This window comes from Podarcis tiliguerta (assembly GCF_965153285.1).
Source record: "Podarcis tiliguerta genome assembly, chromosome: 3".
In the NCBI taxonomy this organism is placed as follows: Eukaryota; Metazoa; Chordata; class Lepidosauria; order Squamata; family Lacertidae; genus Podarcis; species Podarcis tiliguerta.
The window spans coordinates 70,448,047-70,460,354 of NC_139536.1; the positions used below are offsets into that span (position 1 = coordinate 70,448,047).

At 41.3% G+C, this 12,308-nt stretch overlaps 1 protein-coding gene across 4 annotated transcripts in view; it reads right to left on the minus strand.

The window, feature by feature from the left end:
- Positions 1–12,308, minus strand: part of SOBP (sine oculis binding protein homolog) — a 142,819-nt gene that overhangs the window by 17,125 nt on the left and 113,386 nt on the right. For all 4 annotated transcript variants that reach the window (XM_083433449.1, XM_083433451.1, XM_083433450.1 and 1 more), the window contains one exon: positions 1,937–3,888. In XM_083433449.1, coding sequence (XP_083289575.1) covers positions 1,939–3,888 — 1,950 coding nt within the window. In that variant the 3' untranslated portion in view covers positions 1,937–1,938. The remainder of the gene's footprint in view (positions 1–1,936; positions 3,889–12,308) is intronic.

The following is a 12,308-nucleotide window of genomic DNA, read 5'->3' on the forward strand; positions in this document are numbered from 1 at the left end:
AGCGAGGAACTTCCTCTTTTCGCTGCTTACTTCCGATCACCCGCCCTCCCTTCCCTAATTTTAGGCTGTTTGCTTGACCTTGCTATGCCTGTCATGGGGTCGTCTGCTTTGGGGCAGGGGCCTGGTAGGAATTTTGTCCATTTGGCTGATTAGTGTGTGCCACTTGGTTTTTGCCTACTGCGTAGCAAATCATCACAACTTGTAAGGTTTGCGGTTAGGCGTTGGTCTTGGAATTGGTTGGTGGAGGGGTATGGATTCGGCTGTGCCTGCCCCTCCAAAATGCTGCTGCTGCTGCTTCAAGGGTTTTCCGTTAAAGGAACCCAGGGGCTCCCCATGCTTTTGTCCGAAACCCCCTGGCAAGGGGCTAGGGCCATGCAAGCCCCTGGGAGCGTTCTGGGGAGAGGTGAGGCATGGTTCCCAGTCCCGTCTCTCTCCCCAGGTGACTTACACTTGCTGACTTTGTGGGGGGTGCAAATGTCAGAGCTGTCCCTGTGCGGGGTCAGTTAGTGCTACCAATGCCTAAGCAACCACTCACATTGCTGTAATTTGAATAAAGTTGTGGCCAAAATTATGCCAAAAACCTTAAACAAAAATTAAGTATCAATTGAGTTTTTCTTTGGGGGGGATGTCTTGGGGACCTTGACGCGCAATTGTAAGGCATATGTCCTGCTTTCAGGCTTCCTATAGGTTTGCCATTGTGAGAACAGGGTGCTGAACTAGATGTTACACAAAGCTGTGTTTGCAGGAAGAAGGCAAATGTTTGCATCAAATATGTAATTGTACAGAAACCTAACTGTGTGGAAAGGCCATTAAAAGGTGTGTGTGTTTGTGTACGTGTGTCAGGTAATGTTTTCTTAGAAGACATTCACTCATCTCCCACGCCTCTAACCAAACAAAAATGAGCAAAATAATGAATACTTGACTGCAGTTGTTTAGTCCTCGAACAGTTATTTATAAAGAGATTCAAAGTGACTCAATATAAAAAGCATCTAAATACTGAAGTGAATCTGTCTTGAAGTGTGAGAAATCCAAGCATCTGCTTCTCAAATAATTTCTTTTAAAAGCAGAACATTAATTTGTTCTGAATCTGAATTATACATCTGGCATATTAAGCATTTCTTTAAATGCCTATTGCAGCAATAATACAAAGGTGTAAGAGATTTACTTTTTTGAAAATAACACCGTTTCAAAGAGAAGACTCAGCTGTTGTTTTGGTAGTTGTTTTTGTATGCAGAGGTGCCCCAGCCAAAGACTATTAAAAATGTATTTGAAATCAGTACTCTAAGGGCCAAGGAGTAAATGGAGCAATGTGACATAAACATGGTCCCATTGTACTGGGATGCATCGGTAAGAACCAAAATGGTAAGAAACATATGAAATTGTCTCTCCATTTAAACAGAGCTCAGAGTTTCCCTTTAATGTGAAGTAATCTTATGGTGCCTTAAAACCTGTACATTTGAAAAATGATAAAGGTCAAATGAGAATGCCTTTGCATTTTAGCTTATTACAAGTGGTTGAATTGTTCTGCTATGGGTTACCGCAAAAGGTAAATTGTGATGGTTAAGCACAGAGATCCTGAATTGCTGTTACCCAGATGGCGTAGCCATATACACTTGCTCAGTTTCCTGGCTTCAAAAGTTGGCATAGGAAAAGATCCATTAGTTAGGATCTAAGCAACGCTACAGTCGTCACTGCCAGAGTTCTAAGAGAATATTCCACAAGAATAACAGAATATATACAGCTAATGGATGTAAAACAAACAGATACAAAGGTGTCACAGGACAAAGACAAAACATAAATAATGACCTTCTTGTGCATTCATAAACCACAATCTTTCTCCCAGTTTCATAAATGGCTACCTCCATGTGTTTCACTCCTACCTGAAAACACTGATATTCATTTTACTCACACAGAAGATTGTAGTGATTACACAAACCTTTACTTATTCTGATTTCGAATTCGGAGACACCTCCTTTTCAGTGGTGGCTCCAGATCTTCTGGCCCTGTGCTGAGAATTGGCGCTGAAATAATGCATGGTGCAATTGCAGTCTTTTCCACTGGTTTTGGCACAGGCTGGATGACACAGCCTGCCTTGGGTAGCATCCGCAAAGCATATGCATGGTCCTCATCTGCAGGATTGTTCAGGTTGGGGTCTTGCTTGTCTCCCCCAAACAGGGGCTCTTCCCCAGTCTTCTTACCGGATTCTCCTTCCCGTCGGCAGTTCGATGTACAGTTGTTCTCCTTAACAGACTCCAGCTCACTGACTGGCAATTCCTCCAGAGGCTGAGACTTTTTCTGCTCCTGGGGCTGCTCTGAGTTCTTGGAAACCTCCGGGCCCTTTGTGCCATTCACAATAACATTGCAAACTGCAGCTGTACTATTTTCCGAAGTGCCCGATGGCAGTGCGATGGGGCCACAATGAACTGGGTCACTGCAAGGTAACGTTTTTGCTTCAGTAGGGCTGCAATTGTTCCTGCAGTCATTGCAGTTCCTTTTGTCTGAGCTACCAAAAGTCAGATTGACAACACTGCTAGCTTCATGTTCAACTTTGACTTGAGCATGTAAAGCCCTATGGATAACATTGTGTAGTCTAGACCTGTGACCTACAGTTAAGTCTATCACACCATCCTGTGGTCCCTGTAGCACTGTAGGAAAACCAAACTTGTTGTTCACTGGACTACTAGGTTTCACAGTCAAATCAACAACTTCGTTTTTACTGTGCTCCTGATGCACTTGTGTTTGATTTAAGGACTGGCCTGAGCAACTTGGAGTTGAGTCAGAGGACTTGGAAGGCCCTTGCTTCGAATCTCTAGGGGACACAGAGTTATTTGTTGGCTTTGTCCCAGTTGCATCAGTGGATGTACTTGGAATGAAGTTCTCCCCGTTACTGGAGAAGCCGTTTGGGGGCTTGGAATCATTGATGTGAGGAATAGGGATTGGAATGGGGATAGGAACTGGTAGAGGAACAATGACAGGATATGGCACTAACAGGGTTGGGGGTGGCACCAGTGGGGCAAGAGACGGCAAGCCAAAGTTCATCATCTGTGGCATGGGCATAGGACCATTTGGCATCATGCTTACTGGCGGGAAGGGAAGACTGGGCAAAGGGACCCCTGGGGGTGGAGGGGGTAGTAAACCTGGGGGGTTTCCAGGCATCGTTGGAGTTGTTGGAGGGTGAATATGAGGAGACAGCATTGGCCTATGCATAGGGCTGGAAGTAGGGCCCATATTTCTAGGACCACCTGGTGGTGGACCAATTCCCGGAATCATTGGATTGGACAGAGGGCTGTTCGGATTTGAGGCATGGTGGGGTGGCCCTCGAATAAATGGTGGGCGGATTTGCTGCATAATTTGCTGTTCCATGAATATGGGCAAAGGTACCGGCCCACGGTTTGTCATCACCATGGGAGGGCTTCGAGGTGGGACACCAATTGGAGGCACAATGCTAGCAGGTGGCTGAACAGAAACCGGTGGCATATTTGGATTCTCGTTGATGGGGATAGATTTGGGAACAGGCGTTGGGATTTTAGTGACAGAGCAGTTGGCAGTGTCAGGCGGAGAGGCAGTGGTAGATGCTGATGGTCCAGGACCTTGAATTTGGCCAGCTGCAGACACTGGGGATGGGGCCTTTCTCCGAGCATCTGCTAGCGGTATATTCCAAGAATCTGGAGTCAGCAGCTGCACCCCAGTGCCTTCTGCTTTATTTTCGACTGGAGGATGTAATGTGCTGCAGAGTCCAGCTGGAAGATTGGCCTGTGTTTCTTTGTAGAAAATGTCCATTTTGTACTGATTGAGACATTTTGCACTGCAGAACTGAAGCCTTCTTTCCCCGTCCCCAAAATCCAGATACTCTTTTGTGTGTCTTATGTGCTTACACCAGTCACATACCTACAACACAGTAACAAAATCAAAACAGGTAAGAAAAAAAGCGATTTCCTCTTTATATTGTCATTTGCATTTAAAAAAAATTTTTTTTAAACTTTCCGTTACTGCTTTCCAAACATCTGAATTATCAAAGGAAAGTATAGTTCATGAAACCTGCATATTTTGACCCCAAAATCCCAGCATTACATATACATGCTCAATAAATTATTATGTATAAATGCCATTACAATACTTGAAAAGTTCTCAGCCATGATGCTTTAAAACATGAAAGCATAATACTGTAAAAATCCTTGTGTGTCTGTGTGCTGTCCACATTCTGAAAGAGCATCATGATTTTAAGGGTGTTTCAGCTAAAGCATAAAAGGTGGTGAACTCTAGTGGGCAAAAGACTGCGCTATCAATTGGGAAATCCTCAGTTCAAATCTTATCACTCCCTTGAGCTCACAAATAGCCCAATCCTATGTATGTTTACTCAGGAGTAAGCCCCATGACATTCAGGTGGATTTCCTTTATAGTAACTCTGCATAGGATTGTAGGCCAAGTGGCCTTTAACAAACTCAGTGCTTCTTCCTCACATTTGAAACATGGTTATAGTAATAGTTTCCTATTTTGTGAGTTGTTGTATGAATTATAAAAAAAAATGTATATAAAGCACTGGAACAGTCTAGGGCACCAATCCTAAGCACACTTACTAGAGAGTAAGTTCCACTGAACACAGTGAGAACTTTTCCCAAGTAAATATATAAAGCATTATTGAATATTGCCTATAAATCTAGTGTAGCGTTATAGTGCAAGCGTATAGATGTCTACTCAGAAGTAACCCCACTGTATTTAATGGGGCTTAGTTACAGATAAATGTGCATAGGGTTAACCAAAGAGTGCTTAAGCACAATAATTTCATTGCACCTTAATTCTGTGTGGATTATGACTTTCACATTAGGTAATGGTCACATAGATACTATATGCATAAATAAGAGCAAATAACATTCAGAAAAATGAGCCCAATGACTTGTGACAACGGAGTACAAATCATCTGTAGTAAGCCCACAACACAGTACACTTTAAATTATTTAAATGTTAATGTTAATGGTACCCAAAATGCAAAAGCATCATACATCGTTGGCTTTGCCTTCCAAATCTGAAGCAGAAATAGTAATAAAATCTGGGCGGATTTCAAATATTCTGAAGCTGTGATATTTCAGCAAGCTGGAAAGATTTTCCAAGCTGTTTGCCCACTCTTCTTCACTAGTCACTTTTGTATAACTTCTTGGCAGACAACAGTTTATTTAACAACTTTTCAAAAACTAAGGCAAACCTTTTATTATTAGAGCCTTACCCCCCCCCCCCAAAAAAGTTATTTTCTGTGCTACTATTGGTGTGGTGAAAACACTGCCAATTCTTTTTTTATAAAAAAGTAAATAAGGCTTGAGAACTAATTAAGCTGTGAAAGGTTTTCCCAGTTGTAAGCCACTAGAAACCAAAGTTCAAAAAATAGTCATTCTAGGTTTCAGAATCCATTTCTTCAGAGAAATTATTGTGATTTCATTAACACATTAATTTTGCAACACTAACAGCTCTCACAGATGGCGGAGACATGATCTACAATTCAAATATGACTCTTGTTTGCACAAATGCCTTTCCCGTCATATGGCATTTTAAACAAGAATTAAAATGAGTAATCTTTCCACAGCTATAAACAGATAAACAGATGTCAGAATTTTCAATGCCTTTTTTTTGGACAGATTTTATACAGAGATACAAAACTTTTAGATTTTTTTGTTGTTTATTCAGTTCTCATAATATTCTGTAGACTGTCTTTAGTACTATACATTAAATGTACAGTACTGAGTTTATGGCCACGTGAAAGCAATGTCCTTCGTACACCTTCACTATTCAAGACTAGGAATACTACTTGTCTGTGTGTATGTCTTTTAAGATAATGATTGTAAAATGATAGCATTAAACAGGTAATTTAATTTTAATAACCATTGGCCATATAAACAAATTGAAAACAACATATGCTGGGCATTTGATTACTCATCTCATTTAACTCTCAGCTTTTCTTTATCTGAAATGGTGATGACACTTTAAAAAAAATGTGCTTTTTTAAAGCCTAGGCATGATGCAAACAAAATTAAGCCCTGTTAAGACACACTGATCACAATAGGCATTTACTTAACTCTCACGGTAATCATATTTACTAAGTAACTTTTATTGGGTTTAGTGGGGCTTACTCCCATGTAAGTGTGCCTATAATAGTAGCCATCTTTTTGAAATCAGTAGGATTTAAGCATACTTAAATTAGACTCTAGAAATTAAATCCAGACACTGGATTTGGGCTACAATCATTTCAGTGTTCTGGGTTCAAATGCCACCACTGCCACCATGTAAAGAAGGAATGAAAAACTGGATTTTTGAATGCATGGGAAATGTGTTGGCAAGGTCTCCTTATCTCTATCTCACTCCTGTTAGCATATAACAAAGGAGAGAGTATGACTCCTCTCTGTCCAGAGCTAATTCCCTAACCCTGCAACCTAGCCAAATGATGCACAGGAAAAATCAACCCTACTTCCACCATCCCTAAAAAGTCCCCCAAATCGGAGTCAGGGAACGTTAAGATCTGTTTCTGGATGCCCTTAGGATTCATCCAGACAACAACCAAAGATTCACTTCGCCTCTCAGACCTAAGCCCATGTTACTCAGTAGCAATGACCCAACAGCCAGGTACCACATTTAGAGACAAAGCTTACCTTACCCTAAAAAGCCACACCAGCAGATGAATGCAGCTGCTTTATTAAGAGACAACAAAGCCAAACAGAACCCTATTGACCTTAAAAGTACAATTTAAGAAAATTAGGGGAAGGCATATTTTGGAATTTAGGTACAGTGGTACCTCTGGTTAATTCATTCCGGAGGTCCGTTCTTAACCTGAAACTGCTCTTAACCTGAAGCACCACTTTAGCTAATGGGGTCTCCCGCTGCTGCCGTGCCGCCACCGCGCGATTTCTGTTCTCATCCTGAAGCAAAGTTCTTAACCCCAGGTACTATTTCTGGGTTAGCAGAGTCTGTAACCCGAAGCATATGTAACCCGAGGTACCACTGTATAGACCAACAATAACAAAGCTAGCTTGCCTTGCCCTAATATTAACTGTTAGATTCATGGACCTCACCACCAAACTGCATCCAGACACATGTGGCTGCAGCAGCACAATCCTTCTTCTGAATGGGGACCTAGAACCAAAGTCAAAGATCAGGTTTTTTAAGTAAGCAATCAAGGTCCAGGGCCCATTTGTCCAGCACCAGAGGGCATATGTGCGGGAAGACCATGCAGCTGCAACTACTCTGCTAGTTTTTACACCATCACTATGACATGGAGCAATCTTGCCTTGACTCTCCACACAGGTGGTAAATTAAACTGATTACCTGGAACTTTTCCCTCAGGAAGACAGTACCCAGAATGGACAGTAAGGGGCTATTAAAATAAACCAAAGAATTTGGGATTTCTTTATGGACTGAATCATGCCTAATGTTTCAATCTCACTGCACAGTTTGGTCCTTTCTGAGATGCCTCCTCAAGGCCTTTCCCCTCAAAATATTTGCTTCATCCTGCTGACAACTTGTCTGCTTCTCGTGAAGCTTCAGAAAAGAAGTCACCTGGCCCAGAGTTTAACTAAATTGCGCAAATTTTCACACTGCTCTTTGAATGCCAGTTCTTGACATTCAAGAACATGTATGTGGGAGCAGCTGTTTTGAATCTGTGTACAAGGTACCCAAATATATAATGCACACACATTTTGCCAGGTATGTAGAACCTCAGAGATGTATCAGTCAAGGATTTTCACTTCAAAGGGTAGTATTCAACTAAATTTTACTTAATGAACATGTCTAAGGTAGGTCCATTAATTTCAATTTGAGTAAAACTTAGCTGAATGTCGTCAAATATGTTTCCAAGTGTTGTTTGCATGGCTGGCACATACTCTACTCCCTTCATGGCTTTACCTCCATCATAACATGTTGCTTCCTAGTGAGGCTCATTCCCGGTGCTACCAACTGTATTCCTAGTGGGATGTGCAAGCCTGGCAGTCAAGAATCTAATTCAGAGGTTTTGATGGACTTGGAGGGGAGGATTCTTGGCCCGTGAAAAGGTCTGAAGCAGAACGTTAGTTTCGCTGATGTGCTAAGAACCATGGATTCCCTTGACTTATTTAAACCTGGTCAGAAAATGTAATTACAGGCTGCTCTACTTTTGGGTTTGATTGCAAAGCAACAACCCACATCTACATTCACAAAACACCTCATTATTTCATGGTTAAATGGTTTCTGTGCTGTAGCTCCAAACACAGAGACAGTTCAATTCTACATATTGTTACCCAGTTCTAAACCCCATGATGTCCAATGGGGTTTGTTCCTGGATGTGCACTGGATTCTATGCACATTTATCTGGGAGTAATTAACACTGGCATACTACTTTTTCTTCTGAAAGCTTTTTATTGTTAAGATAAACAAGCATAGAATAAACAACAAGAAAAAATAAACAATCTTCCCAAGATTGTTCCCAGTGTTTTTTTCTTCTTTTCCCCATCTTAATGGGACTTACTTCTGAGCGAAAGTGCATTTTATGATTGCACTGCAAATACAGAAGTTTAGGTCTTCTCTAATTATTTTATTTTATAAATGATTGGTCAAAATGTTCATGTTATTGTTTTCTCTATTAGATAACCCAATGTGTTCCTGTATTGCTGTGTGGTGAGTAAATATGTTCTCCTGTAAAAATAGTTAGAAATACTTCTTGCAAATTCTCTCAGAATTCCCCCCTGCTTTTAATAATTCACTAAAAGAAATGCTAATGTTGGTCTACTTCACTCACATATTGATCACCCTCTATTCAGTATATTTTATCATTAGGTAAAATTAATTAAGGATATTGAGGGTAACTGCAATAAATCAATTTGTGAGCACATCCCTGATGAACTAAATATCTAGTCATTATACAATTGATTTTACTCAGCACTCCAAAGTCACACATAACTAGCGCTCTCTCTCTCTCTCTCTCTCTCTCTCTCTCCCCTCCTCTCTTTCATAGCCTGCCACAGATACAGCACACCATCCCTTCATATGGAGTAAAAATTACTGGAGTAGAAATAATGTCACTTAAGAATTAATGAATCAGATCTGTCCTACAGGATTGGTCATTTAAGATGAGGTCAATGAATTTATGATACAAATGGCTATATACCAAAGGTAATAAAATGGAGCAAAATTATTCATTTTACTTCTAACTAATACCATGCTCAAAGTAATTACAGATTTCTCCTAAGAGCTCATTCTGATTACTTAAGATGTGACAGATAGACCATATACATATATTTCACTTCAATAAAACAACATTTTTTCCCTGTCTCTGAAATATACGCATTCAATATATTAGAAAAGATTTGTGTACTGAGTAGATTCTGCTGGTGACAGGGCCCCCTCCCCACCCAAAACGGTATGAAACCTTAGCATCTCTTCAAATTTTTATATGACATATCTTTTCTATTGGTGATATAAATGGCTATACAAATTTTGAAATTAAGGCTGTTGCTCTAAACCCCCTCAGCTGGGATATAAACCCTGTTTAATGCTGTGACCTGGGGAAGAACTTGCAGCCACTTAGCTCCTCCCTGTTCCTTACTGATATCATGTTAAGCTAAGCCATGATTTGGCTTAGTGTGGTGTTTAAACCAAGGATGAATAAGTTCTTACTAACCTCAAGCTGCAGCCAAGGTTAGTTCTTAGCAACAGCTTATGGTTAGTGAGGAGACAGCTTAAGCATGGGGCCCAGTTCAAATAAAACTTTGGTTTAGCTGAGTGCAGCTAAACCATGGAATTCGCTACTAGAAGATGTAGTGGTGGCCAGCTTGTACATTTTGAAAAGGGATTTTTGTGGCCTTGCGCAGCAGCGAAGGGGGAGGGGGGCGACTGGCATCCTGAGCCTCCTGCATGGTGGGGTAATGCTTTGTCTATTTTATGGCCACATGGGAGGCCGGAAAGAAGGATGACAACTTGGTAGCCAATCACTCTCAATGCTGGGATTCTGAGGGATGGGGCTTAGGAGTGAGCCAGGGGGAAGACTTCACCTACCCAGTCCACTCCTAGGACGTAAAAGGCTCTCTGCACCATAGTCTTCACTTGGGCTTCCTCACTCATCCTCTAAAGCTTATTGTACTTCCAGTTGTGCTTTTCTGTCTTAAACAGGTGGGTGTTTAGTATAATGGTTGCTATAGACAGGTGTTGGTCATTGGTTTCAGGACTGGGAAGAATTTTTGCCTAAGGCAGATGGCTGGATCCTGCGGGTTTTTGCCTACCTCATAGCAATCGTCATAAACGTTCCTTTGACAGAAGAGGCATTTGGTTGGATGCTTAGTAGAAGAAGAAGAAGAGTTTGGATTTCATATCCAGCCTTTCACTCCCTTTAAGGAGTCTCAAAGCGGCTAACATTCTCCTTTCCCTTCCTCCCCCACAACAAACACTCTGTGAGGTGAGTAGGGCTGAGAGACTTCAGAGAAGTGTGACTGGCCCAAGGTCACCCAGCAGCTGCATGTGGAGGAGCGGAGACGCGAACGCGGTTCCCCGGATTACGAGACTACCGCTCTTAACCACTACACCACACTGGCTGGTCCAGTAGGGAGGGCCACCCTGCCTCCATTCCATTGAAGGATTAGTTTATCCTAATTCATTGTTACATGGCCTCATCACACAATCTGGTTTCTTTTGTGCATGTGTGAAAGAGCATCACCACCTGTCTATTCGGCTTAATATGCAATTATTCAAAATTTTCATGGGCTTTCATATAATCAGTGTTGTTGTGTGTTTTATCTGGCCCTAGTTGGGTCCTTGTAGTAAACTGCATTACATATATTAATTCGGTGTTTCATCCAATATGTTATGCACCTCTGAGGATTCTGATTTGAAATGCTTAACATTTTAACTCTTTTTTTCAACCCCGCTGATAAAAGAAAATTGACTTTCTTTTGGATTCTATTGCTATTTGAACAGCTACACACACACACACACACACACACACACACGTACACTCACTCTTGGGGATGCAATATGTGGAAATGTCAAAAAGGACATCTGTTCTGGTCAGGTTTGCCATGTGGAATGGAACCCAGCGGGAAGCAAGAAGAAATGGCGAACAAGCTCCAAGAGACAACAGTAAATATCAGCGAAGGGGAGCTAACAGTAACCATCAGCAACTTCTGCCAGTATTTCACAGCTTCATGGTCATGCCTCTGCCTTTCTCAGAACTTTTATTTTCCATGAAAAACAGTGGATTAACACCAAGCCTTTTCTTATCCCCACTATAGATACGTCAGAGCCAATATCTATTCAATGGGGAGTGCTTTGAGAATGTCACTGTTTTGCGAGTGGGATTCAGTCACACGCTGGCAAATGCAGGTTGCGTAATTAAGGTGAATTTGGCACTCTTGCAAAACAAACCTGCTTCCCCGTTCCCTGGTAATTCAGACATTCATAATAAGGGAAATGACAAGAAGATGCAATGTCGAATGACAATTGTTTGACCTCCCTGCAAACTTTGTGCAAAACACATCGGGATCAACACTCAATAAACAAGTTTGTCCGGAAGTGACTTTGGGCTCAAACTGTTTATAAAACCCCTGCTTGGTCACTATGATCAGCTGAGACTCTTTTTTATTGGATATGCCAGCAGCAGGCTGGTTGGCAGTAATATGGCACCAGGCCTTCAGTTGGCTACTCCCTGATGCAGCATTATGGACATATAACAGGCACCAAATCTTTATACATTTCAATGCCCTTCTAAAAAAACTTTATTCTTTACTCAAGCGTTTTCTGATTAAGGCTTAATTGCGTTTTTTAAAAAACCTCTTCAAACATTACTCAAGTTACATATGTTGCTGTAATTGGGACTTGTGATTAATATTTTAATGTATTTTGTAGATTTTATTTTACTGTACACCACTTAGATAGTTCAGTTTAAAGCAATGTTTCTTTGTTGTTGTTTTTCCAGTCCTATGCAGCCAAGGGCAAGCTACCTCTGAGCAAAAAATGGGCACAGGAAAAGAAGCTGCTTAAGCCTTTGCCCTCTGATTCCTTTTTCAAGTCATAATTACCTTTCCGAAGCTGCTTTTTACTCCGGGGGGGGGGGGAGGTAGAGTTTATCAGCCTCTACTTATCCACTCTTCTGCTGAGGTGGAAACTGTCCTAGGATGCTTTGGGAAAGAATGAAAGGAAGGGAGAGGAAGGACTCACTGAACTTTGCTTAGAATGTAGTTTAATCCTTGAATAGTACAGTAATTCCTTCTCCCTTGGGAACTGTGATTCTGTGGCAGAAGCTAGGAATCCCTGACTGAAAAATTATCAATGTCTCACCAAATTTCACTTCCCTGGTTTTGTGT